Here is a 23,060-nt window from a genome sequence, read left to right on the forward strand (position 1 = left end):
CAAAGCTTGGAGGTTTGGTTAATTAAGTGACAAAGTTGTTTGAATTGAATTAAGCGTATTTAAAAATCTCTGCACTAAAAATGTCTATATATTTACAAAATGTTTTTCTTGGGTGTGAGATTTCACACATTAAACAAACTTTTGTTGAATCTTAAAGACAAAATATGATATGACCCTATATACCGTACATTACAGTAATATCTCACATTAGGTAAGACACTATATACCACACATTACGGTAGTTACTCACATTGGGGTTGACCTTGGGGTGACAGACAGCGAACGGTCCGTTCTTGTCCAGTAGCATGCCGCAGTAGCCAGAGCTCTCATACCTGTCCAGTTCATCATCAGTACAGCCTGGGATGGTGGTGTTGGGCTTCTTGTTACAACTGGAGTCAGAGACAGGGTGAATCAGTCATGTGTATGTGTTGGTGTGTGTGAGTGAGTGAGTGCCTTTGTGTGTGTGCCTGTGTCATGTGTCATGTGTGTGTTGTGTGTGTGTGTGTGTGTGTGTGTGTGTGTGTGTGTGTGTGTGTGTGTGTGTGTGTGTGTGTGTGTGTGTGTGTGTGTGTGTGTGTGTGTGTGTGTGTGTGTGTGTGTGTGTGTGTGTGTGTGTGTGTGTGTGTGTGTGTGTGTGTGTGTGTGTGTGTGTGTGTGTGTGTGTGTGTGTGTGTGTGTGTAACTGGTGGCATGACTCACTTGGGATCTGTGACCCAGCTGTCCAAAGTCATTGGGGTTGGTGGTCAGAGAACCGTCGGGTTTCCTGAAGTCATCGTTGGAGTTTCCGTTGTAGTCTCCACACAGTCCACACAGCTTGTCCTTATAGCTAAATACAGAGGAGCAAATAGACCGATGAGTCAAGCATTTTTTCTACAATATTAATGACAAAATTATAAAATAAAAATATTACAATGTGAGAACTTTCTAATTGGTTTTCATTTTACGTTGTGTTTATATGGTTATTTTAATGGTATATCATGTCGGGGTCACAAACTGTAGGAGAGAAAGCAAGCTGCATAGACCCCATTTATGGTCTCTCTCTCTCTGTATGTGTGTGTGTGTGTGTTCTCTTCAGTGTGTGTGAAGCAGTTTTGACTCACTCCTTGATGACCTTGATGTCCATATAGTGGTTTCCGTCATATCGTACGGTCACACCAAAGTCCATGGCTACAGTGTAGTGTTTACCAGACTTCAAAACAGACACGCCTGTAGCTGGGGTCAGTGGGATGTTCACATTGATACCATCCAACTAGGAGGAGAAGAGGACACAGACGTGTTAGTGAGGGGCACTTCATTTCTTATGTTTTTTAGCTTCCTCTTTAAAAGCTGTTCTGTGTTTTGTATGAATTTGATGCATTTAATGCTGCTCAGGAATTTCCCTTCGGTGGCAAAACATATTTATTGAATACAATAACAAACTGTTGTTGACAGTGTATGTTACTTTATATTGAATGTTTACATGCAGGGCTCTGCATTTTATCACTATTTCTTTCTATTGTTACATTATTAAACATTTTCAAACGTCTTCCTCATCTCTTTTTCTCTCGACCCCAACCCTACCCCTCCATCAATCCCTCTCTCTCTCACCTGCACGGTGCCTCCCTTCAAGATGGAGATCTTCACCCCACGCACGTACACATGCACAGCCTTCAGGTAGGAGATGGTTGGTTTGTTGAAGCGGTTCTCGTTGTCAGCATGCACCTCGTAGTGAGGCACTGACGTGTGGTTACAGGGCTCTGACATCAGGTAGCTGCAGTTCCCCATGAAGTTGTACTTCTTCTTGTCGAAGGTGGTGTAGTGAGGGTCACCAGACGCGATACAGGTAGAGGTGTCTGGGGGGGAATAGTGATTATAAAGTTGGGAGTGAGATTAGTAATTGGCTGGTGGAAATAATACTGACTCATTGTTCACATAGTTGGGTTATTATTTTCACCAAATGATGCCTGACAAAATGTAAATAGTGTTTTCCAAGCTGAACATAATACAGGTCTACTGTATATAAGGCTGTCTGTTTGCATAGCTAGGAATCAAACTCTAGGAACGATCCACTTTACTGTAGGTTGGATGTTCCCCTGGGTTTCACCATGGAACTCCTTACCAATATAATAGATTTGATAAGACTTTCATCTTTATATAAGTTATGACAACTGAGCTAATACAAGTTATGACAACTGAGCTAATACAAGTTATGATAACTGAGCTAATACAAGTTATGACAACTGAGCTAATACAAGTTATGACAACTGAGCTAATACAAGTTATGATAACTGAGCTAATACAAGTTATGACAACTGAGCTAATACAAGTTATGACAACTGAGCTAATACAAGTTATGATAACTGAGCTAATATAAGTGATCATAACTGAGCTAATACAAGTTATGACAACTGAGCTAATACAAGTGATGATAACTGAGCTAATACAAGTGATGATAACTGAGCTAATACAAGTTATGACAACTGAGCTAATACAAGTGATGATAACTGAGCTAATACAAGTGATGATAACTGTGCTAAAAGAAGTTATGATAACTGAGCTAATACAAGTTATGACAACTGAGCTAATACAAGTGATGATAACTGAGCTAATACAAGTTATGATAACTGAGCTAATACAAGTGATGATAACTGAGCTAATACAAGTTATGATAACTGAGCTAATACAAGTTATGACAACTGAGCTAATACAAGTGATGATAACTGAGCTAATACAAGTTATGATAACTGAGCTAATACAAGTTATGATAACTGAGCTAATACAAGTTATGACAACTAAGCTAATACAAGTTAAGACAACTGAGCTAATACAAGTGATGATAACTGAGCTAATACAAGTTATGATAACTGAGCTAATACAAGTTATGATAACTGAGCTAATACAAGTTATGATAACTGAGCTAATACAAGTTATGATAACTGAGCTAATACAAGTTATGATAACTGAGCTAATACAAGTTATGATAACTGAGCTAATACAAGTTAAGACAACTGAGCTAATACAAGTGATGATAACTGAGCTAATACAAGTTATGATAACTGAGCTAATACAAGTTATGATAACTGAGCTAATACAAGTTATGATAACTGAGCTAATACAAGTTATGATAACTGAGCTAATACAAGTTATGATAACTGAGCTAATACAAGTTATGATAACTGAGCTAATACAAGTTAAGACAACTGAGCTAATACAAGTGATGATAACTGAGCTAATACAAGTTATGATAACAGAGCTAATACACGTTATGACAACTGAGCTAATACAAGTTATGATAACTGAGCTAATACAAGTTAAGACAACTGAGCTAATACAAGTGATGATAACTGAGCTAATACAAGTTATGATAACTGAGCTAATACAAGTTATGACAACTGAGCTAATACAAGTTAAGACAACTGAGCTAATACAAGTTATGACAACTGAGCTAATACAAGTTATGATAACTGAGCTAATACAAGTTATGACAACTGAGCTAATACAAGTTATGACAACTGAGCTAATACAAGTTATGATAACTGAGCTAATACAAGATCTCATAACTTAGATAATACAAGTTATGACAACTGAGCTAATACAAGTTATGACAACTGAGCTAATACAAGTTATGATAACTGAGCTAATACAAGTTATGATAACTGAGCTAATACAAGTTATGACAACTGAGCTAATACAAGTTATGACAACTGAGCTAATACAAGTTATGACAACTGAGCTAATACAAGTTATGATAACTGAGCTAATACAAGTTATGATAACTTAGCTAATACAAGATCTCATAACTTAGCTAATACAAGTTATGACAACTGAGCTAATACAAGTTATGACAACTGAGCTAATACAAGTTATGATAACTGAGCTAATACAAGTTATGACAACTGAGCTAATACAAGTTATGATAACTAAGCTAATATAAGTTATGATAACTGAGCTAGAAACAAGTTATGACAACTGAGCTAATACAAGTTATGATAACTGAGGTAATACAAGTTATGATAACTTAGCTAATACAAGTTATGATAACTGAGGTAATACAAGTTATGACAACTGAGCTAATACAAGTTATGACAACTGAGGTAATACAAGTTATGATAACTTAGCTAATACAAGTTATGACAACTGAGCTAATACAAGTTATGACAACTGAGCTAATACAAGTTATGATAACTGAGCTAATACAAGATCTCATAACTTAGCTAATACAAGTTATGATAACTGAGCTAATACAAGTTATGATAACTGAGCTAATACAAGTTATGATAACTGAGCTAATACAAGTTATGATAACTGAGCTAATACAAGTTATGACAACTGAGCTAATACAAGTTATGATAACTGAGCTAATACAAGTTATGACAACTGAGCTAATACAAGTTATGATAACTGAGCTAATACAAGTTATGATAACTTAGCTAATACAAGATCTCATAACTTAGCTAATACAAGTTATGACAACTGAGCTAATACAAGTTATGACAACTGAGCTAATACAAGTTATGATAACTTCGCTAATGCAAGTGATGATAACTGAGCTAATACAAGTGATGATAACTGAGCTATGACAAGTTATGACAACTGAGCTAATACAAGTTATGACAACTGAGCTAATACAAGTTATGATAACTGAGCTAATACACGTTATGATAACTGAGCTAATACAAGTTATGACAACTGAGCTAATACAAGTTATGATAACTGAGCGAATACAAGTTATGTCACGCCTTGGTCATTGTATTTTGTGTTTTCGTTATATATTTGGTCAGGCCAGGGTGTGACATGGGTTTATGTTGTTGTATTTCGTATTGGGGTTTTTGTATTATTGGGATTGCGGCTGAGTAGGGGTGTTGTATGGGCTTGGCTGCCTGAGGCGGTTCTCAATCAGAGTCAGGTGATTCTCGTTGTCTCTGATTGGGAACCGTATTTAGGTAGCCTGGTTTCGCTGTGTATTTTGTGGGTGATTGTTCCTGTCTCCGTGTAGTTTCACCAAATAGGCTGTAATTAGGTTTCACGTTCTGTTTGTTGTTTTGTATTTTTTTATCGTTATTTCATGTCACTTTTTTCTATTAAAGTCATGAGTAACCACTACGCTGCATTTCGGTCCGACTCTCTTTCGACAAACGAAGAACGCCGTTACAAGTTATGACAACTGAGCTAATACAAGTTATGACAACTGAGCTAATACAAGATCTCATAACTTAGCTAATACAAGTGATGATAACTGAGCTAATACAAGTTATGACAACTGAGCTAATACAAGTTATGACAACTGAGCTAATACAAGATCTCATAACTTAGCTAATACAAGTGATGATAACTGAGCTAATACATGTTATGACAACTGAGCTAATACAAGATCTCATAACTTAGCTAATACAAGTTATGATAACTGAGCTAATACAAGATCTCATAACTTAGCTAATACCAGCTATGATAACTGAGCTAATTCAAGTTATGATAACTTTGGCGGCAGGTAGCCTAGTGGTTAGATCGTTGGGCCAGGAACCGAAAGGTTGCTCAATTGAATCCCCGAGCTGACAAGGTAAAAGTCTGTCGTTCTGTCCGTGAACAAGGCAGTTAACCCGCCATCATTGCAAATAAGAAATTGTTCTTAAAAACCTCTTCAGTGTTGGACCCCTTTTTTTCAATTTTCGCCTAAAATTACATACCCAAATCTAACTGCCTGTATCTCAGGCACTGATACAAGGATATGCATATTCTTGGTACCATTTGAAAGGAAACGCTTTGAAGTTTGTGGAAATGTGAATGTAGAAGGATATTACACATTAGATCAGGTAAAAGATAATACGAAGAACAACCAACAGTTTTTTTGTATTTTTTTGTACCATCATGTTTGAAATGCAATAAAAAAAAGGCCATAATTTATTATTCCAACCCAGCTTGATTTTAGATTTTGGCCACTAGGTGGCAGCAGTGTATGTGCAAAGTTCCAGACTGATCCAATGAATCATTGCATTTCTGTTCAAAATGTTGTATCAAGACTGCCCAAATGTGCCTAATTTGTTGATGAAAAACGTTTCATGTTCAAAACTGTGTACTCTACTCAAACAATAGCATGGTATTCTTTCACTGTAATAGCTACTGTCAATTGGACAGTGCAGTTAGATTAACAAGAATTTAAGCTTTCTGACAATGTCAGATATGTCTATGTCCTGGGAAATGTTCTTGTTACTTACAACCTCATGCTAATCGCATTAGCCTACGTTAGCTCAACCCACCAATCCTGAAGAAGTTTTAACTGACTTGCCAAGTTAAATAAAGGTAAAATAAAAACTCAGCTAATTCAAGTTGTGATAACTGAGCTAATACAAGTTATGATAACTTTGCCTAACAATGTATTATAACTCAGCTAACAGTACCTTTAGGATAGCAGGCTCCGTTGCGACACTCCTCCGTGGGAGAGCAGGAGTTGTCCACACAGTCCAAGATGTAGTTTCCAGCACAACGACACAGCTTGGAGCAGCCGTCACCAAAGATGATCTCTCCTGGCTAAAAGGACAGAGACAGGTAGAGAGGAATTATTAACATGTTGTTTTGACAATATATATATATATTTTGTCATTTATTTGTGCATTCTGTAAACGTATGCGTGTGTTCCTTGTGTTGCTGGTCATTTTTAAAGTATATTTGTGATGTGCTGAGAGGAGCACTATCAATATCCATGTAAGTGGACATTCTGGACAGTAAAAAGTACTGTATCGTATAATATTGTATCATATTGTGTATCACATCGTATATATCGTGTATCATATATCGATTGGTATGCAGTATGGTATATCACTCACAATACATCACATTATATTGTGTTATATTCAATCACACAGTACATTCTTAACCACAGACTAACAATCCCAGATGGTCTCGTACCTCATAGTAGTCACCTCCCTCCAGACAGCCACATGTTTCTATGGGGACACAGCGTCTGCCTTTGAACACAAAGCCTGGCTTACAGAAACACGCGCTGATACAGGAGCCAGTGCAGTTGGTGGAGGGTTCCTTACAGCTGGGGATGCAGGCAGGGCCACACTCTATATACTCAGCATTGGGAGGGCACGTCACTATTGGGGGAGAGAGGGAGAGGAGGATGGGGGGAGGCAAAGAAGAGAGGGTAAGGGGGTGGGGCGGAAGGGAGACAAGGGGTTAATATCAGGAATTATTGGGTTACCAATTAATTGATTTGTGCAAATACAGAAAGCGGTTTCTGATTCTGATCGTAAGAATGAGAACAGATGATTGTCTGTTAATGTCACCTGGTGGTTTTGTGGTAGTAGGTTTGTGAGTAGTTGGTTTAGGTGTAGTTGGTATGGGAGTAGTTGGTTTAGGTGTCGTTGGTATGGGAGTAGTTGGTTTGACTGTAGTTGGGGCTGAGGGACAGAGGGAGACAGCATGAGACATAAGAGAGAAAGACATTATAGCCAAGTCTCAGATCTGTTTGTGCTGTCTGGTCAACTCATATGGTCACAGCCTGGTCACCTGCCCTGCCATCCAAGAGGTCAAACGTCAAAACACCATTTTGAGTGTGTGGGTGTTTGTACGGACTGTTTATGTCAGGGGACTTACTTGTAGGGTAGCAGTCCAGCTCTCCTCCCTGGACCTTACACTCGTGCATTGGAGGGCAATCAGAGGGATTGCAGGTGACGAAGGGAGCGTTACAATAACATTTCAGCTTACAGTCCTCCAGGTACCACTCCTCACCAGGCTGGAGGGAGGGAGGGAAGGAGGAGAGATGGAGGGAGAGACAATAGTTCATCAGTGGTTGGTTGCAGGTTGGTTACATACATGTCACACACACAAAGTCCATCACCCGACACACAACACACTCACCTCGTAGTACTGTCCGTTGGTGCCTTTGCAGCCACAGGAGTTCTCTTTGACACACTTCCCGGCGCTGAGGACGTAACCAGGGTCACACACACAGCCCTCTGAACAGGGAGCATCACACCCTGTGGATGGTCTGGTGGCACAGGTGGGCTGGCAAGGGGCGGCACAGGGCACGTACTGACTGTTGGGGGGGCATGTCAGAGCTGGAGAGAAGGAGGGAAGAGGAGACATTAGGAGATAGGTCTACTTTAAAACATGACTGTCTCTTAATAATGACGTTGTTGATTATACGGAACAGTACTGTTAGAGTGTATTGTTTGGTTTTTGATGTGCTAATAACAGCAGGGTCCTTGGTGAGTGAATGAATAATTATTATTATATTAATCACTGCAATTTCCATCTTCATCATCAATATCCGTCTCTTCCTTGTTACTATTATGTATAACATGTATCTGTACCAGGGTTGGGGTCCATTCCATTTCAATTCCAGTCAATTCAAGAAGTACTTTAAAATACCAATTCCAATTCTCTTTAATGCTTTTCAGTGAGGGAAAACTTGGAATGAGAATTTGGTTTACTTTCTGAAATGACTGGAATGAAATGGAATTGACCCCAACACTGATCTGTACTCACGGCAGAAGGTGCTGTTCCTCCAGGTTCCGATGGTGACTCCTCGGTCCTGACAGTCGTTGACGTACGACTCGATGGACTCACACAGGATGGGTTGAGCACCATCCAGCTCACACAGGTCAAACAGACAGTCCTTGAAGAAACTCTGAAATAGACACACATAAACATATGCGTGTCTTCGACTTGCACACAAAGCTTGGAGGTTTGGTTAATTAAGTGACAAAGTTGTTTGAATTGAATTAAGCGTATTTAAAAATCTCTGCACTAAAAATGTCTATATATTTACAAAATGTTTTTCTTGGGTGTGAGATTTCACACATTAAACAAACTTTTGTTGAATCTTAAAGACAAAATATGATATGACCCTATATACCGTACATTACAGTAATATCTCACATTAGGTAAGACACTATATACCACACATTACGGTAGTTACTCACATTGGGGTTGACCTTGGGGTGACAGACAGCGAACGGTCCGTTCTTGTCCAGTAGCATGCCGCAGTAGCCAGAGCTCTCATACCTGTCCAGTTCATCATCAGTACAGCCTGGGATGGTGGTGTTGGGCTTCTTGTTACAACTGGAGTCAGAGACAGGGTGAATCAGTCATGTGTATGTGTTGGTGTGTGTGAGTGAGTGAGTGCCTTTGTGTGTGTGCCTGTGTATGTGTCATGTGTGTGTTATGTGTGTGTGTGTGTGTGTGTGTGTGTGTGTGTGTGTGTGTGTGTGTGTGTGTGTGTGTGTGTGTGTGTGTGTGTGTGTGTGTGTGTGTGTGTGTGTGTGTGTGTGTGTGTGTGTGTGTGTGTGTGTGTGTGTGTGTGTGTGTGTGTGTGTGTGTGTGTGTGTGTGTGTGTGTGTGTGTGTGTGTGTGTGTGTGTGTGTAACTGGTGGCATGACTCACTTGGGATCTGTGACCCAGCTGTGTCCAAAGTCATTGGGGTTGGTGGTCAGAGAACCGTCGGGTTTCCTGAAGTCATCGTTGGAGTTTCCGTTGTAGTCTCCACACAGTCCACACAGCTTGTCCTTATAGCTAAATACAGAGGAGCAAATAGACCGATGAGTCAAGCATTTTTTCTACAATATTAATGACAAAATTATAAAATAAAAGTATTACAATGTGAGAACTTTCTACTTGGTTTTTATTTTACTTTGTGTTTATATGGTTATTTTAATGGTATATCATGTCGGGGTCACAAACTGTAGGAGAGAAAGCAAGCTGCATAGACCCCATTTATGGTCTCTCTCTCTCTGTATGTGTGTGTTGTCTTCAGTGTGTGTGTGAAGCAGTTTTGACTCACTCCTTGATGACCTTGATGTCCATATAGTGGTTTCCGTCATATCGTACGGTCACACCAAAGTCCATGGCTACAGTGTAGTGTTTACCAGACTTCAAAACAGACACGCCTGTAGCTGGGGTCAGTGGGATGTTCACATTGATACCATCCAACTAGGAGGAGAAGAGGACACAGACGTGTTAGTGAGGGGCACTTCATTTTTTAATGTTTTCTTCCTCTTTAAAAGCTGTTCTGTGTTTTGTATGAATTTGATGCATTTAATGCTGCTCAGGAATTTCCCTTCGGTGGCAAAACATATTTATTGAATACAATAACAAACTGTTGTTGACAGTGTATGTTACTTTATATTGAATGTGTACATGCAGGGCTCTGCATTTTATCACTATTTCTTTCTATTGTTACGTATTTAAACATTTTTAAACGTCTTCCTCATCTCTTTTTCTCTCGACCCCAACCCTACCCCTCCATCAATCCCTCTCTCTCTCACCTGCACGGTGCCTCCCTTCAAGATGGAGATCTTCACCCCACGCACGTACACATGCACAGCCTTCAGGTAGGAGATGGTTGGTTTGTTGAAGCGGTTCTCGTTGTCAGCATGCACCTCGTAGTGAGGCACTGACGTGTGGTTACAGGGCTCTGACATCAGGTAGCTGCAGTTCCCCATGAAGTTGTACTTCTTCTTGTCGAAGGTGGTGTAGTGAGGGTCACCAGACGCGATACAGGTAGAGGTGTCTGGGGGGGAATAGTGATTATAAAGTTGGGAGTGAGATTAGTAATTGGCTGGTGGAAATAATACTGACTCAGTGTTCACATAGTTGGGTTATTATTTTCACCAAATGATGCCTGACAAAATGTAAATAGTGTTTTCCAAGCTGAACATAATACAGGTCTACTGTATATAAGGCTGTCTGTTTGCATAGCTAGGAATCAAACTCTAGGAACGATCCACTTTACTGTAGGTTGGATGTTCCCCTGGGTTTCACCATGGAACTCCTTACCAATATAATAGATTTGATGAGACTTTCATCTTTATATAAGTTATGACAACTGAGCTAATACAAGTTATGACAACTGAGCTAATACAAGTTATGATAACTGAGCTAATACAAGTTATGACAACTGAGCTAATACAAGTTATGACAACTGAGCTAATACAAGTTATGATAACTGAGCTAATACAAGTTATGATAACTGAGCTAATACAAGATCTCATAACTTAGCTAATACAAGTTATGACAACTGAGCTAATACAAGTTATGATAACTTTGCCTAACAATGTATTATAACTCAGCTAACAGTACCTTTAGGATAGCAGGCTCCGTTGCGACACTCCTCCGTGGGAGAGCAGGAGTTGTCCACACAGTCCAAGATGTAGTTTCCAGCACAACGACACAGCTTGGAGCAGCCGTCACCAAAGATGATCTCTCCTGGCTAAAAGGACAGAGACAGGTAGAGAGGAATTATTAACATGTTGTTTTTGACAATATATATATATATTTTGTCATTTATTTGTGCATTCTGTAAACGTATGCGTGTGTTCCTTGTGTTGCTGGTCATTTTTAAAGTATTTTTGTGATGTGCTGAGAGGAGCACTATCAATATCCATGTAAGTGGACATTCTGGACAGTAAAAGTACTGTATCGTATAATATTGTATCATATTGTGTATCACATCGTATATATCGTGTATCATATATCGATTGGTATGCCGTATGGTATATCACTCACAAAATTGTATATCACATTATATTGTGTTATATTCAATCACACAGTACATTCTTAACCACAGACTAACAATCCCAGATGGTCTCGTACCTCATAGTAGTCACCTCCCTCCAGACAGCCACATGTTTCTATGGGGACACAGCGTCTGCCTTTGAACACAAAGCCTGGCTTACAGAAACACGCGCTGATACAGGAGCCAGTGCAGTTGGTGGAGGGTTCCTTACAGCTGGGGATGCAGGCAGGGCCACACTCTATATACTCAGCATTGGGAGGGCACGTCACTATTGGGGGAGAGAGGGAGAGGAGGATGGGTGGAGGCAAAGAAGAGAGGGTAAGGGGGTGGGGCGGAAGGGAGACAAGGGGTTAATATCAGGAATTATTGGGTTACCAATTAATTGATTTGTGCAAATACAGAAAGCGGTTTCTGATTCTGATCGTAAGAATGAGAACAGATGATTGTCTGTTAATTTCACCTGGTGGTTTTGTGGTAGTAGGTTTGGGAGTAGTTGGTTTAGGTGTAGTTGGTATGGGAGTAGTTGGTTTAGGTGTCGTTGGTATGGGAGTAGTTGGTTTGACTGTAGTTGGGGCTGAGGGACAGAGGGAGACAGCATGAGACATAAGAGAGAAAGACATTATAGCCAAGTCTCAGATCTGTTTGTGCTGTCTGGTCAACTCATATGGTCACAGCCTGGTCACCTGCCCTGCCATCCAAGAGGTCAAACATCAAAACACCATTTTGAGTGTGTGGGTGTTTGTACGGACTGTTTATGTCAGGGGACTTACTTGTAGGGTAGCAGTCCAGCTCTCCTCCCTGGACCTTACACTCATGCATTGGAGGGCAATCAGTGGGATTGCAGGTGACCAAGGGAGCGTTACAATAACATTTCAGCTTACAGTCCTCCAGGTACCACTCCTCACCAGGCTGGAGGGAGGGAGGGAAGGAGGAGAGATGGAGGGAGAGACAATAGTTCATCAGTGGTTGGTTGCAGGTTGGTTACATACATGTCACACACACAAAGTCCATCAGCCGACACACAACACACTCACCTCGTAGTACTGTCCGTTGGTGCCTTTGCAGCCACAGGAGTTCTCTTTGACACACTTCCCGGCGCTGAGGACGTAACCAGGGTCACACACACAGCCCTCTGAACAGGGAGCATCACACCCTGTGGATGGTCTGGTGGCACAGGTGGGCTGGCAAGGGGCGGCACAGGGCACGTACTGACTGTTGGGGGGGCATGTCAGAGCTGGAGAGAAGGAGGGAAGAGGAGACATTAGGAGATAGGTCTACTTTAAAACATGACTGTCTCTTAATAATGACGTTGTTGATTATACGGAACAGTACTGTTAGAGTGTATTGTTTGGTTTTTGATGTGCTAATAACAGCAGGGTCCTTGGTGAGTGAATGAATAATTATTATTATATTAATCACTGCAATTTCCATCTTCATCATCAATATCCGTCTCTTCCTTGTTACTATTATGTATAACATGTATCTGTACCAGGGTTGGGTCCATTCCATTTCAATTCCAGAAGTACTTTAAAATACCAATTCCAATTCTCTTTAATGCTTTTCAGTGAGGGAAAACTTGGAATGAGAATTTGGTTTACTTTCTGAAATGACTGGAATGAAATGGAATTGACCCCAACACTGATCTGTACTCACGGCAGAAGGTGCTGTTCCTCCAGGTTCCGATGGTGACTCCTCGGTCCTGACAGTCGTTGACGTACGACTCGATGGACTCACACAGGATGGGTTGAGCACCATCCAGCTCGCACAGGTCAAACAGACAGTCCTTGAAGAAACTCTGAAATAGACACACATAAACATATGCGTGTCTTCGACTTGCACACAAAGCTTGGAGGTTTGGTTAATTAAGTGACAAAGTTGTTTGAATTGAATTAAGCGTATTTAAAAATCTCTGCACTAAAAATGTCTATATATTTACAAAATGTTTTTCTTGGGTGTGAGATTTCACACATTAAACAAACTTTTGTTGAATCTTAAAGACAAAATATGATATGACCCTATATACCGTACATTACAGTAATATCTCACATTAGGTAAGACACTATATACCACACATTGGCCATGCCTTCCGCCTGGCTACTCCAACCTCGGCCAACAGCTCCGCCCCCCCCGTAGTTCCTCACCCAAGCCTCTCCAGGTTCTCCTTTACCCAAATCCAGATAGCAGATGTTCTGAAAGAGCTGCAAAACCTGGACCCGTACAAATCAGCTGGGCTTGACAATCTGGACCCGCTATTTCTGAAACTATCTGCCGCCATTGTCGCAACCCCTATTACCAGCCTGTTCAACCTCTCTTTCATATCGTCTGAGATCCCCAAGGATTGAAAGCTGCCGCAGTCATCCCCTCTTCAAAGGGGGAGACACCCTGGACCCAAACTGCTATAGACCTATATCCATCCTGCCCTGCCTATCTAAGGTCTTCGAAAGCCAAGTCAACAAACAGGTCACTGACCATCTCGAATCCCACCGTACCTTCTCCGCTGTGCAATCTGGTTTCCGAGCCGGTCACGGGTGCACCTCAGCCACACTCAAGGTACTAAATGATATCATAACCGCCATCGATAAAAGACAGTACTGTGCAGCCGTCTTCATCGACCTCGCCAAGGCTTTCGACTCTGTTAATCACCAAATTCTTATCGGCAGACTCAACAGCCTCGGTTTTTCGGATGACTGCCTTGCCTGGTTCACCAATTACTTTGCAGACAGAGTTCAGTGTGTCAAATCAGAGGGCATGCTGTCCGGTCCTCTGGCAGTCTCTATGGGGGTGCCACAGGGTTCAATTCTCGGGCCGACTCTTTTCTCTGTATATATCAATGATGTTGCTCTTGCTGCGGGCGATTCCCTGATCCACCTCTACGCAGACGACACCATTCTATATACTTTCGGCCCGTCATTGGACACTGTGCTATCAAACCTCCAAACGAGCTTCAATGCCATACAGCACTCCTTCCGTGGCCTCCAACTGCTCTTAAACGCGAGTAAAACCAAATGCATGCTTTTCAACCGATCGCTGCCTGCACCCGCATGCCCGACTAGCATCACCACCCTGGATGGTTCCAACCTTGAATATGTGGACATCTATAAGTACCTAGGTGTCTGGCTAGACTGCAAACTCTCCTTCCAGACTCACATCAAACATCTCCAATCAAAAATCAAATCCAGAGTCGGCTTTCTATTCCGCAACAAAGCCTCCTTCACTCACGCTGCCAAGCTTACCCTAGTAAAACTGACTATCCTACCGATCCTCGACTTCGGCGATGTCATCTACAAAATGGCTTCCAACACTCTACTCAGCAAACTGGATGCAGTCTATCACAGTGCCATCCGTTTTGTCACTAAAGCACCTTATACCACCCACCACTGCGACTTGTATGCTCTAGTCGGCTGGCCCTCACTACATATTCGTCGCCAGACCCACTGGCTCCAGGTCATCTACAAGTCCATGCTAGGTAAAGCTCCGCCTTATCTCAGTTCACTGGTCACGATGGCAACACCCATCCGTAGCACGCGCTCCAGCAGGTGTATCTCACTGATCATCCCTAAAGCCAACACCTCATTTGGCCGCCTTTCGTTCCAGTACTCTGCTGCCTGTGACTGGAACAAATTGCAAAAATCGCTGAAGTTGGAGACTTTTATCTCCCTCACCAACTTCAAACACCAGCTATCCGAGCAGCTAACCGATCGCTGCAGCTGTACATAGTCTATAGGTAAATAGCTCACCCTTTTCACCTACCTCATTCCCATACTGTTTTTATACTGTTTTTATTTATTTACTTTTCTGCTCTTTTGCACACCAATATCTCTACCTGTACATGCCCATCTGATCATTTATCACTCCAGTGTTAATCTGCAAAATTGTATTATTCGCCTACCTCCTCATGCCTTTTGCACACATTGTATATAGACTGCCCATTTTTTTCTACTGTGTTATTGACTTGCTAATTGTTTACTCCATGTGTAACTCTGTGTTGTCTGTTCACACTGCTATGCTTTATCTTGGCCAGGTCGCAGTTGCAAATGAGAACTTGTTCTCAACTAGCCTACCTGGTTAAATAAAGGTGAAATAAATAAATAAAAAAAGAAACATTACGGTAGTTACTCACATTGGGGTTGACCTTGGGGTGACAGACAGCGAACGGTCCGTTCTTGTCCAGTAGCATGCCGCAGTAGCCAGAGCTCTCATACCTGTCCAGTTCATCATCAGTACAGCCTGGGATGGTGGTGTTGGGCTTCTTGTTACAACTGGAGTCAGAGACAGGGTGAATCAGTCATGTGTGTGTGTGTGTGTGTGTGTGTGTGTGTGTGTGTGTGTGTGTGTGTGTGTGTGTGTGTGTGTGTGTGTGTGTGTGTGTGTGTGTGTGTGTGTGTGTGTGTGTGTGTGTGTGTGTGTGTGTGTGTGTGTGTGTGTAACTGGTGGCATGACTCACTTGGGATCTGTGACCCAGCTGTGTCCAAAGTCATTGGGGTTGGTGGTCAGAGAACCGTCGGGTTTCCTGAAGTCATCGTTGGAGTTTCCGTTGTAGTCTCCACACAGTCCACACAGCTTGTCCTTATAGCTAAATACAGAGGAGCAAATAGACCGATGAGTCAAGCATTTTTTCTACAATATTAATGACAAAATTATAAAATAAAAATATTACAATGTGAGAACTTTCTACTTGGTTTTCATTTTACGTTGTGTTTATATGGTTATTTTAATGGTATATCATTTCGGGGTCACAAACTGTAGGAGAGAAAGCAAGCTGCATAGACCCCATTTATGGTCTCTCTCTCTCTGTATGTGTGTGTGTGTGTGTGTTCTCTTCAGTGTGTGTGAAGCAGTTTTGACTCACTCCTTGATGACCTTGATGTCCATATAGTGGTTTCCGTCATATCGTACGGTCACACCAAAGTCCATGGCTACAGTGTAGTGTTTACCAGACTTCAAAACAGACACGCCTGTAGCTGGGGTCAGTGGGATGTTCACATTGATACCATCCAACTAGGAGGAGAAGAGGACACAGACGTGTTAGTGAGGGGCACTTCATTTTTAATGTTTTTTAGCTTCCTCTTTATAAGCTGTTTTGTGTTTTGTATGAATTTGATGCATTTAATGCTGCTCAGGAATTTCCCTTCGGTGGAAAAACATATTTATTGAATACAATGACAAACTGTTGTTGACAGTGTATGTTACATTATATTGAATGTGTACATGCAGGGCTCTGCATTTTATCACTATTTCTTTCTATTGTTACGTATTTAAACATTTTTAAACGTCTTCCTCATCTCTTTTTCTCTCTACCCCAACCCTACCCCTCCATCAATCCCTCTCTCTCTCTCTCACCTGCACGGTGCCTCCCTTCAAGATGGAGATCTTCACCCCACGCACGTACACATGCACAGCCTTCAGGTAGGAGATGGTTGGTTTGTTGAAGCGGTTCTCGTTGTCAGCATGCACCTCGTAGTGAGGCACTGACGTGTGGTTACAGGGCTCTGACATCAGGTAGCTGCAGTTCCCCATGAAGTTGTACTTCTTCTTGTCGAAGGTGGTGTAGTGAGGGTCACCAGACGCGATACAGGTAGAGGTGTCTGGGGGGGAATAGTGATTATAAAGTTGGGAGTGAGATTAGTAATTGGCTGGTGGAAATAATACTGACTCAGTGTTCACATAGTTGGGTTATTATTTTCACCAAATGATGCCTGACAAAATGTAAATAGTGTTTTCCAAGCTGAACATAATACAGGTCTACTGTATATAAGGCTGTCTGTTTGCATAGCTAGGAATCAAACTCTAGGAACGATCCACTTTACTGTAGGTTGGATGTTCCCCTGGGTTTCACCATGGAACTCCTTACCAATATAATAGATTTGATAAGACTTTCATCTTTATATAAGTGATGATAACTGAGCTAATACAAGTTATGACAACTGAGCTAATACAAGTTATGACAACTGAGCTAATACAAGTTATGACAACTGAGCTAATACAAGTTATGACAACTGAGCTAATACAAGTTATGATAACTGAGCTAATACAAGTTATGATAACTTAGCTAATACAAGATCTCATAACTTAGCTAATACAAGTTATGACAACTGAGCTAATACAAGTTATGACAACTGAGCTAATACAAGTTATGATAACTTCGCTAATGCAAGTGATGATAACTGAGCTAATACAAGTGATGATAACTGAGCTATGACAAGTTATGACAACTGAGCTAATACAAGTTATGACAACTGAGCTAATACAAGTTATGATAACTGAGCTAATACAAGTTATGATAACTGAGCTAATACAAGTTATGACAACTGAGCTAATACAAGTTATGATAACTGAGCGAATACAAGTTATGTCACGCCTTGGTCATTGTATTTTGTGTTTTCGTTATATATTTGGTCAGGCCAGGGTGTGACATGGGTTTATGTTGTTGTATTTCGTATTGGGGTTTTTGTATTATTGGGATTGCGGCTGAGTAGGGGTGTTGTATGGGCTTGGCTGCCTGAGGCGGTTCTCAATCAGAGTCAGGTGATTCTCGTTGTCTCTGATTGGGAACCGTATTTAGGTAGCCTGGTTTCGCTGTGTATTTTGTGGGTGATTGTTCCTGTCTCCGTGTAGTTTCACCAAATAGGCTGTAATTAGGTTTCACGTTCTGTTTGTTGTTTTGTATTTTTTTATCGTTATTTCATGTGTCACTTTTTGCTATTAAAGTCGTGAGTAACCACTACGCTGCATTTCGGTCCGACTCTCTTTCGACAAACGAAGAACGCCGTTACAAGTTATGACAACTGAGCTAATACAAGTTATGACAACTGAGCTAATACAAGTTAAGACAACTGAGCTAATACAAGATCTCATAACTTAGCTAATACAAGTGATGATAACTGAGCTAATACATGTTATGACAACTGAGCTAATACAAGATCTCATAACTTAGCTAATACAAGTTATGATAACTGAGCTAATACAAGATCTCATAACTTAGCTAATACCAGCTATGATAACTGAGCTAATTCAAGTTATGATAACTTTGGCGGCAGGTAGCCTAGTGGTTAGATCGTTGGGCCAGGAACCGAAAGGTTGCTCAATTGAATCCCCGAGCTGACAAGGTAAAAGTCTGTCGTTCTGTCCGTGAACAAGGCAGTTAACCCGCCATCATTGCAAATAAGAAATTGTTCTTAAAAACCTCTTCAGTGTTGGACCCCTTTTTTTCAATTTTCGCCTAAAATGACATACCCAAATCTAACTGCCTGTAGCTCAGGCACTGATACAAGGATATGCATATTCTTTGTACCATTTGAAAGGAAACGCTTTGAAGTTTGTGGAAATGTGAAAGGAATGTAGAAGGATATTACACATTAGATCAGGTAAAAGATAATACGAAGAAAAACCCACAGTTTTTTTGTAATTTTTGTACCATCATGTTTGAAATGCAATAAAAAAAAAGGCCATAATTTATTATTCCAACCCAGCTTGATTTTAGATTTTGGCCACTAGGTGGCAGCAGTGTATGTGCAAAGTTCCAGACTGATCCAATGAATCATTGCATTTCTGTTCAAAATGTTGTATCAAGACTGCCCAAATGTGCCTAATTTGTTGATGAAAACGTTTCATGTTCAAAACTGTGTACTCTACTCAAACAATAGCATGGTATTCTTTCACTGTAATAGCTACTGTCAATTGGACAGTGCAGTTAGATTAACAAGCATTTAAGCTTTCTGACAATGTCAGATATGTCTATGTCCTGGGAAATGTTCTTGTTACTTACAACCTCATGCTAATCGCATTAGCCTACGTTAGCTCAACCCACCAATCCCGAAGAAGTTTTAACTGACTTGCCAAGTTAAATAAAGGTAAAATAAAAACTCAGCTAATTCAAGTTGTGATAACTGAGCTAATACAAGTTATGATAACTTTGCCAAACAATGTATTATAACTCAGCTAACAGTACCTTTAGGATAGCAGGCTCCGTTGCGACACTCCTCCGTGGGAGAGCAGGAGTTGTCCACACAGTCCAAGATGTAGTTTCCAGCACAACGACACAGCTTGGAGCAGCCGTCACCAAAGATGATCTCTCCTGGCTAAAAGGACAGAGACAGGTAGAGAGGAATTATTAACATGTTGTTTTTGACAATATATATATATATATTTTGTCATTTATTTGTGCATTCTGTAAACGTATGCGTGTGTTCCTTGTGTTGCTGGTCATTTTTAAAGTATATTTGTGATGTGCTGAGAGGAGCACTATCAATATCCATGTAAGTGGACATTCTGGACAGTAAAAGTACTGTATCGTATAATATTGTATCATATTGTGTATCACATCGTATATATCGTGTATCATATATCGATTGGTATGCCGTATGGTATATCACTCACAATATTGTACATCACATTATATTGTGTTATATTCAATCACACAGTACATTCTTAACCACAGACTAACAATCCCAGATGGTCTCGTACCTCATAGTAGTCACCTCCCTCCAGACAGCCACATGTTTCTATGGGGACACAGCGTCTGCCTTTGAACACAAAGCCTGGCTTACAGAAACACGCGCTGATACAGGAGCCAGTGCAGTTGGTGGAGGGTTCCTTACAGCTGGGGATGCAGGCAGGGCCACACTCTATATACTCAGCATTGGGAGGGCACGTCACTATTGGGGGAGAGAGGGAGAGGAGGATGGGGGAGGCAAAGAAGAGAGGGTAAGGGGGTGGGGCGGAAGGGAGACAAGGGGTTAATATCAGGAATTATTGGGTTACCAATTAATTGATTTGTGCAAATACAGAAAGCGGTTTCTGATTCTGATCGTAAGAATGAGAACAGATGATTGTCTGTTAATTTCACCTGGTGGTTTTGTGGTAGTAGGTTTGGGAGTAGTTGGTTTAGGTGTAGTTGGTATGGGAGTAGTTGGTTTAGGTGTCGTTGGTATGGGAGTAGTTGGTTTGACTGTAGTTGGGGCTGAGGGACAGAGGGAGACAGCATGAGACATAAGAGAGAAAGACATTATAGCCAAGTCTCAGATCTGTTTGTGCTGTCTGGTCAACTCATATGGTCACAGCCTGGTCACCTGCCCTGCCATCCAAGAGGTCAAACGTCAAAACACCATTTTGAGTGTGTGGGTGTTTGTACGGACTGTTTATGTCAGGGGACTTACTTGTAGGGTAGCAGTCCAGCTCTCCTCCCTGGACCTTACACTCGTGCATTGGAGGGCAATCAGAGGGATTGCAGGTGACGAAGGGAGCGTTACAATAACATTTCAGCTTACAGTCCTCCAGGTACCACTCCTCACCAGGCTGGAGGGAGGGAGGGAAGGAGGAGAGATGGAGGGACGGAGAGACAATAGTTCATCAGTGGTTGGTTGCAGGTTGGTTACATACATGTCACACACACAAAGTCCATCAGCCGACACACAACACACTCACCTCGTAGTACTGTCCGTTGGTGCCTTTGCAGCCACAGGAGTTCTCTTTGACACACTTCCCGGCGCTGAGGACGTAACCAGGGTCACACACACAGCCCTCTGAACAGGGAGCATCACACCCTGTGGATGGTCTGGTGGCACAGGTGGGCTGGCAAGGGGCGGCACAGGGCACGTACTGACTGTTGGGGGGGCATGTCAGAGCTGGAGAGAAGGAGGGAAGAGGAGACATTAGGAGATAGGTCTACTTTAAAACATGACTGTCTCTTAATAATGATGTTGTTGATTATACGGAACAGTACTGTTAGAGTGTATTGTTTGGTTTTTGATGTGCTAATAACAGCAGGGTCCTTGGTGAGTGAATGAATAATTATTATTATATTAATCACTGCAATTTCCATCTTCATCATCAATATCCGTCTCTTCCTTGTTACTATTATGTATAACATGTATCTGTACCAGGGTTGGGGTCCATTCCATTTCAATTCCAGAAGTACTTTAAAATACCAATTCCAATTCTCTTTAATGCTTTTCAGTGAGGGAAAACTTGGAATGAGAATTTGGTTTACTTTCTGAAATGACTGGAATGAAATGGAATTGACCCCAACACTGATCTGTACTCACGGCAGAAGGTGCTGTTCCTCCAGGTTCCGATGGTGACTCCTCGGTCCTGACAGTCGTTGACGTACGACTCGATGGACTCACACAGGATGGGTTGAGCACCATCCAGCTCACACAGGTCAAACAGACAGTCCTTGAAGAAACTCTGAAATAGACACACATAAACATATGCGTGTCTTCGACTTGCACACAAAGCTTGGAGGTTTGGTTAATTAAGTGACAAAGTTGTTTGAATTGAATTAAGCGTATTTAAAAATCTCTGCACTAAAAATGTCTATATATTTACAACATGTTTTTCTTGGGTGTGAGATTTCACACATTAAACAAACTTTTGTTGAATCTTAAAGACAAAATATGTTATGACCCTATATACCGTACATTACAGTAATATCTCACATTAGGTAAGACACTATATACCACACATTACGGTAGTTACTCACATTGGGGTTGACCTTGGGGTGACAGACAGCGAACGGTCCGTTCTTGTCCAGTAGCATGCCGCAGTAGCCAGAGCTCTCATACCTGTCCAGTTCATCATCAGTACAGCCTGGGATGGTGGTGTTGGGCTTCTTGTTACAACTGGAGTCAGAGACAGGGTGAATCAATCATGTGTGTGTGTGTGTGTGTGTGTGTGTGTGTGTGTGTGTGTGTGTGTGTGTGTGTGTGTGTGTGTGTGTGTGTGTGTGTGTGTGTGTGTGTGTGTGTGTGTGTGTGTGTGTGTGTGTGTGTGTGTGTGTGTGTGTGTAACTGGTGGCATGACTCACTTGGGATCTGTGACCCAGCTGTGTCCAAAGTCATTGGGGTTGGTGGTCAGAGAACCGTCGGGTTTCCTGAAGTCATCGTTGGAGTTTCCGTTGTAGTCTCCACACAGTCCACACAGCTTGTCCTTATAGCTAAATACAGAGGAGCAAATAGACCGATGAGTCAAGCATTTTTTCTACAATATTAATGACAAAATTATAAAATAAAAGTATTACAATGTGAGAACTTTCTACTTGGTTTTTATTTTACTTTGTGTTTATATGGTTATTTTAATGGTATATCATGTCGGGGTCACAAACTGTAGGAGAGAAAGCAAGCTGCATAGACCCCATTTATGGTCTCTCTCTCTCTGTATGTGTGTGTTGTCTTCAGTGTGTGTGAAGCAGTTTTGACTCACTCCTTGATGACCTTGATGTCCATATAGTGGTTTCCGTCATATCGTACGGTCACACCAAAGTCCATGGCTACAGTGTAGTGTTTACCAGACTTCAAAACAGACACGCCTGTAGCTGGGGTCAGTGGGATGTTCACATTGATACCATCCAACTAGGAGAAGAAGAGGACACAGACGTGTTAGTGAGGGGCACTTCATTTCTTAATGTTTTCTTCCTCTTTAAAAGCTGTTCTGTGTTTTGTATGAATTTGATGCATTTAATGCTGCTCAGGAATTTCCCTTCGGTGGCAAAACATATTTATTGAATACAATAACAAACTGTTGTTGACAGTGTATGTTACTTTATATTGAATGTGTACATGCAGGG

At 41.4% G+C, this 23,060-nt stretch overlaps 1 protein-coding gene across 1 annotated transcript in view; it reads right to left on the minus strand.

Moving 5' to 3' along the window:
* Nucleotides 1–23,060, minus strand: part of LOC118367995 (IgGFc-binding protein-like) — a 124,481-nt gene that overhangs the window by 54,544 nt on the left and 46,877 nt on the right. Inside the window, 34 exon segments of the mRNA XM_052497564.1 lie at nucleotides 251–389; nucleotides 700–720; nucleotides 722–826; nucleotides 1,101–1,249; nucleotides 1,588–1,832; nucleotides 6,375–6,504; nucleotides 6,883–7,073; nucleotides 7,266–7,379; nucleotides 7,576–7,714; nucleotides 7,840–8,039; nucleotides 8,470–8,611; nucleotides 8,907–9,045; nucleotides 9,367–9,495; nucleotides 9,764–9,912; nucleotides 10,248–10,492; nucleotides 11,062–11,191; nucleotides 11,575–11,765; nucleotides 11,958–12,071; nucleotides 12,268–12,406; nucleotides 12,532–12,731; nucleotides 13,151–13,292; nucleotides 15,618–15,756; nucleotides 15,942–16,070; nucleotides 16,347–16,495; nucleotides 16,838–17,082; nucleotides 19,446–19,575; nucleotides 19,961–20,151; nucleotides 20,343–20,456; nucleotides 20,653–20,791; nucleotides 20,921–21,120; nucleotides 21,541–21,682; nucleotides 21,978–22,116; nucleotides 22,302–22,430; nucleotides 22,697–22,845. Coding sequence (XP_052353524.1) covers nucleotides 251–389; nucleotides 700–720; nucleotides 722–826; nucleotides 1,101–1,249; nucleotides 1,588–1,832; nucleotides 6,375–6,504; nucleotides 6,883–7,073; nucleotides 7,266–7,379; nucleotides 7,576–7,714; nucleotides 7,840–8,039; nucleotides 8,470–8,611; nucleotides 8,907–9,045; nucleotides 9,367–9,495; nucleotides 9,764–9,912; nucleotides 10,248–10,492; nucleotides 11,062–11,191; nucleotides 11,575–11,765; nucleotides 11,958–12,071; nucleotides 12,268–12,406; nucleotides 12,532–12,731; nucleotides 13,151–13,292; nucleotides 15,618–15,756; nucleotides 15,942–16,070; nucleotides 16,347–16,495; nucleotides 16,838–17,082; nucleotides 19,446–19,575; nucleotides 19,961–20,151; nucleotides 20,343–20,456; nucleotides 20,653–20,791; nucleotides 20,921–21,120; nucleotides 21,541–21,682; nucleotides 21,978–22,116; nucleotides 22,302–22,430; nucleotides 22,697–22,845 — 5,148 coding nt within the window.

Source organism: Oncorhynchus keta, chromosome 35 (assembly GCF_023373465.1).
Source record: "Oncorhynchus keta strain PuntledgeMale-10-30-2019 chromosome 35, Oket_V2, whole genome shotgun sequence".
Lineage (NCBI taxonomy): Eukaryota > Metazoa > Chordata > Actinopteri > Salmoniformes > Salmonidae > Oncorhynchus > Oncorhynchus keta.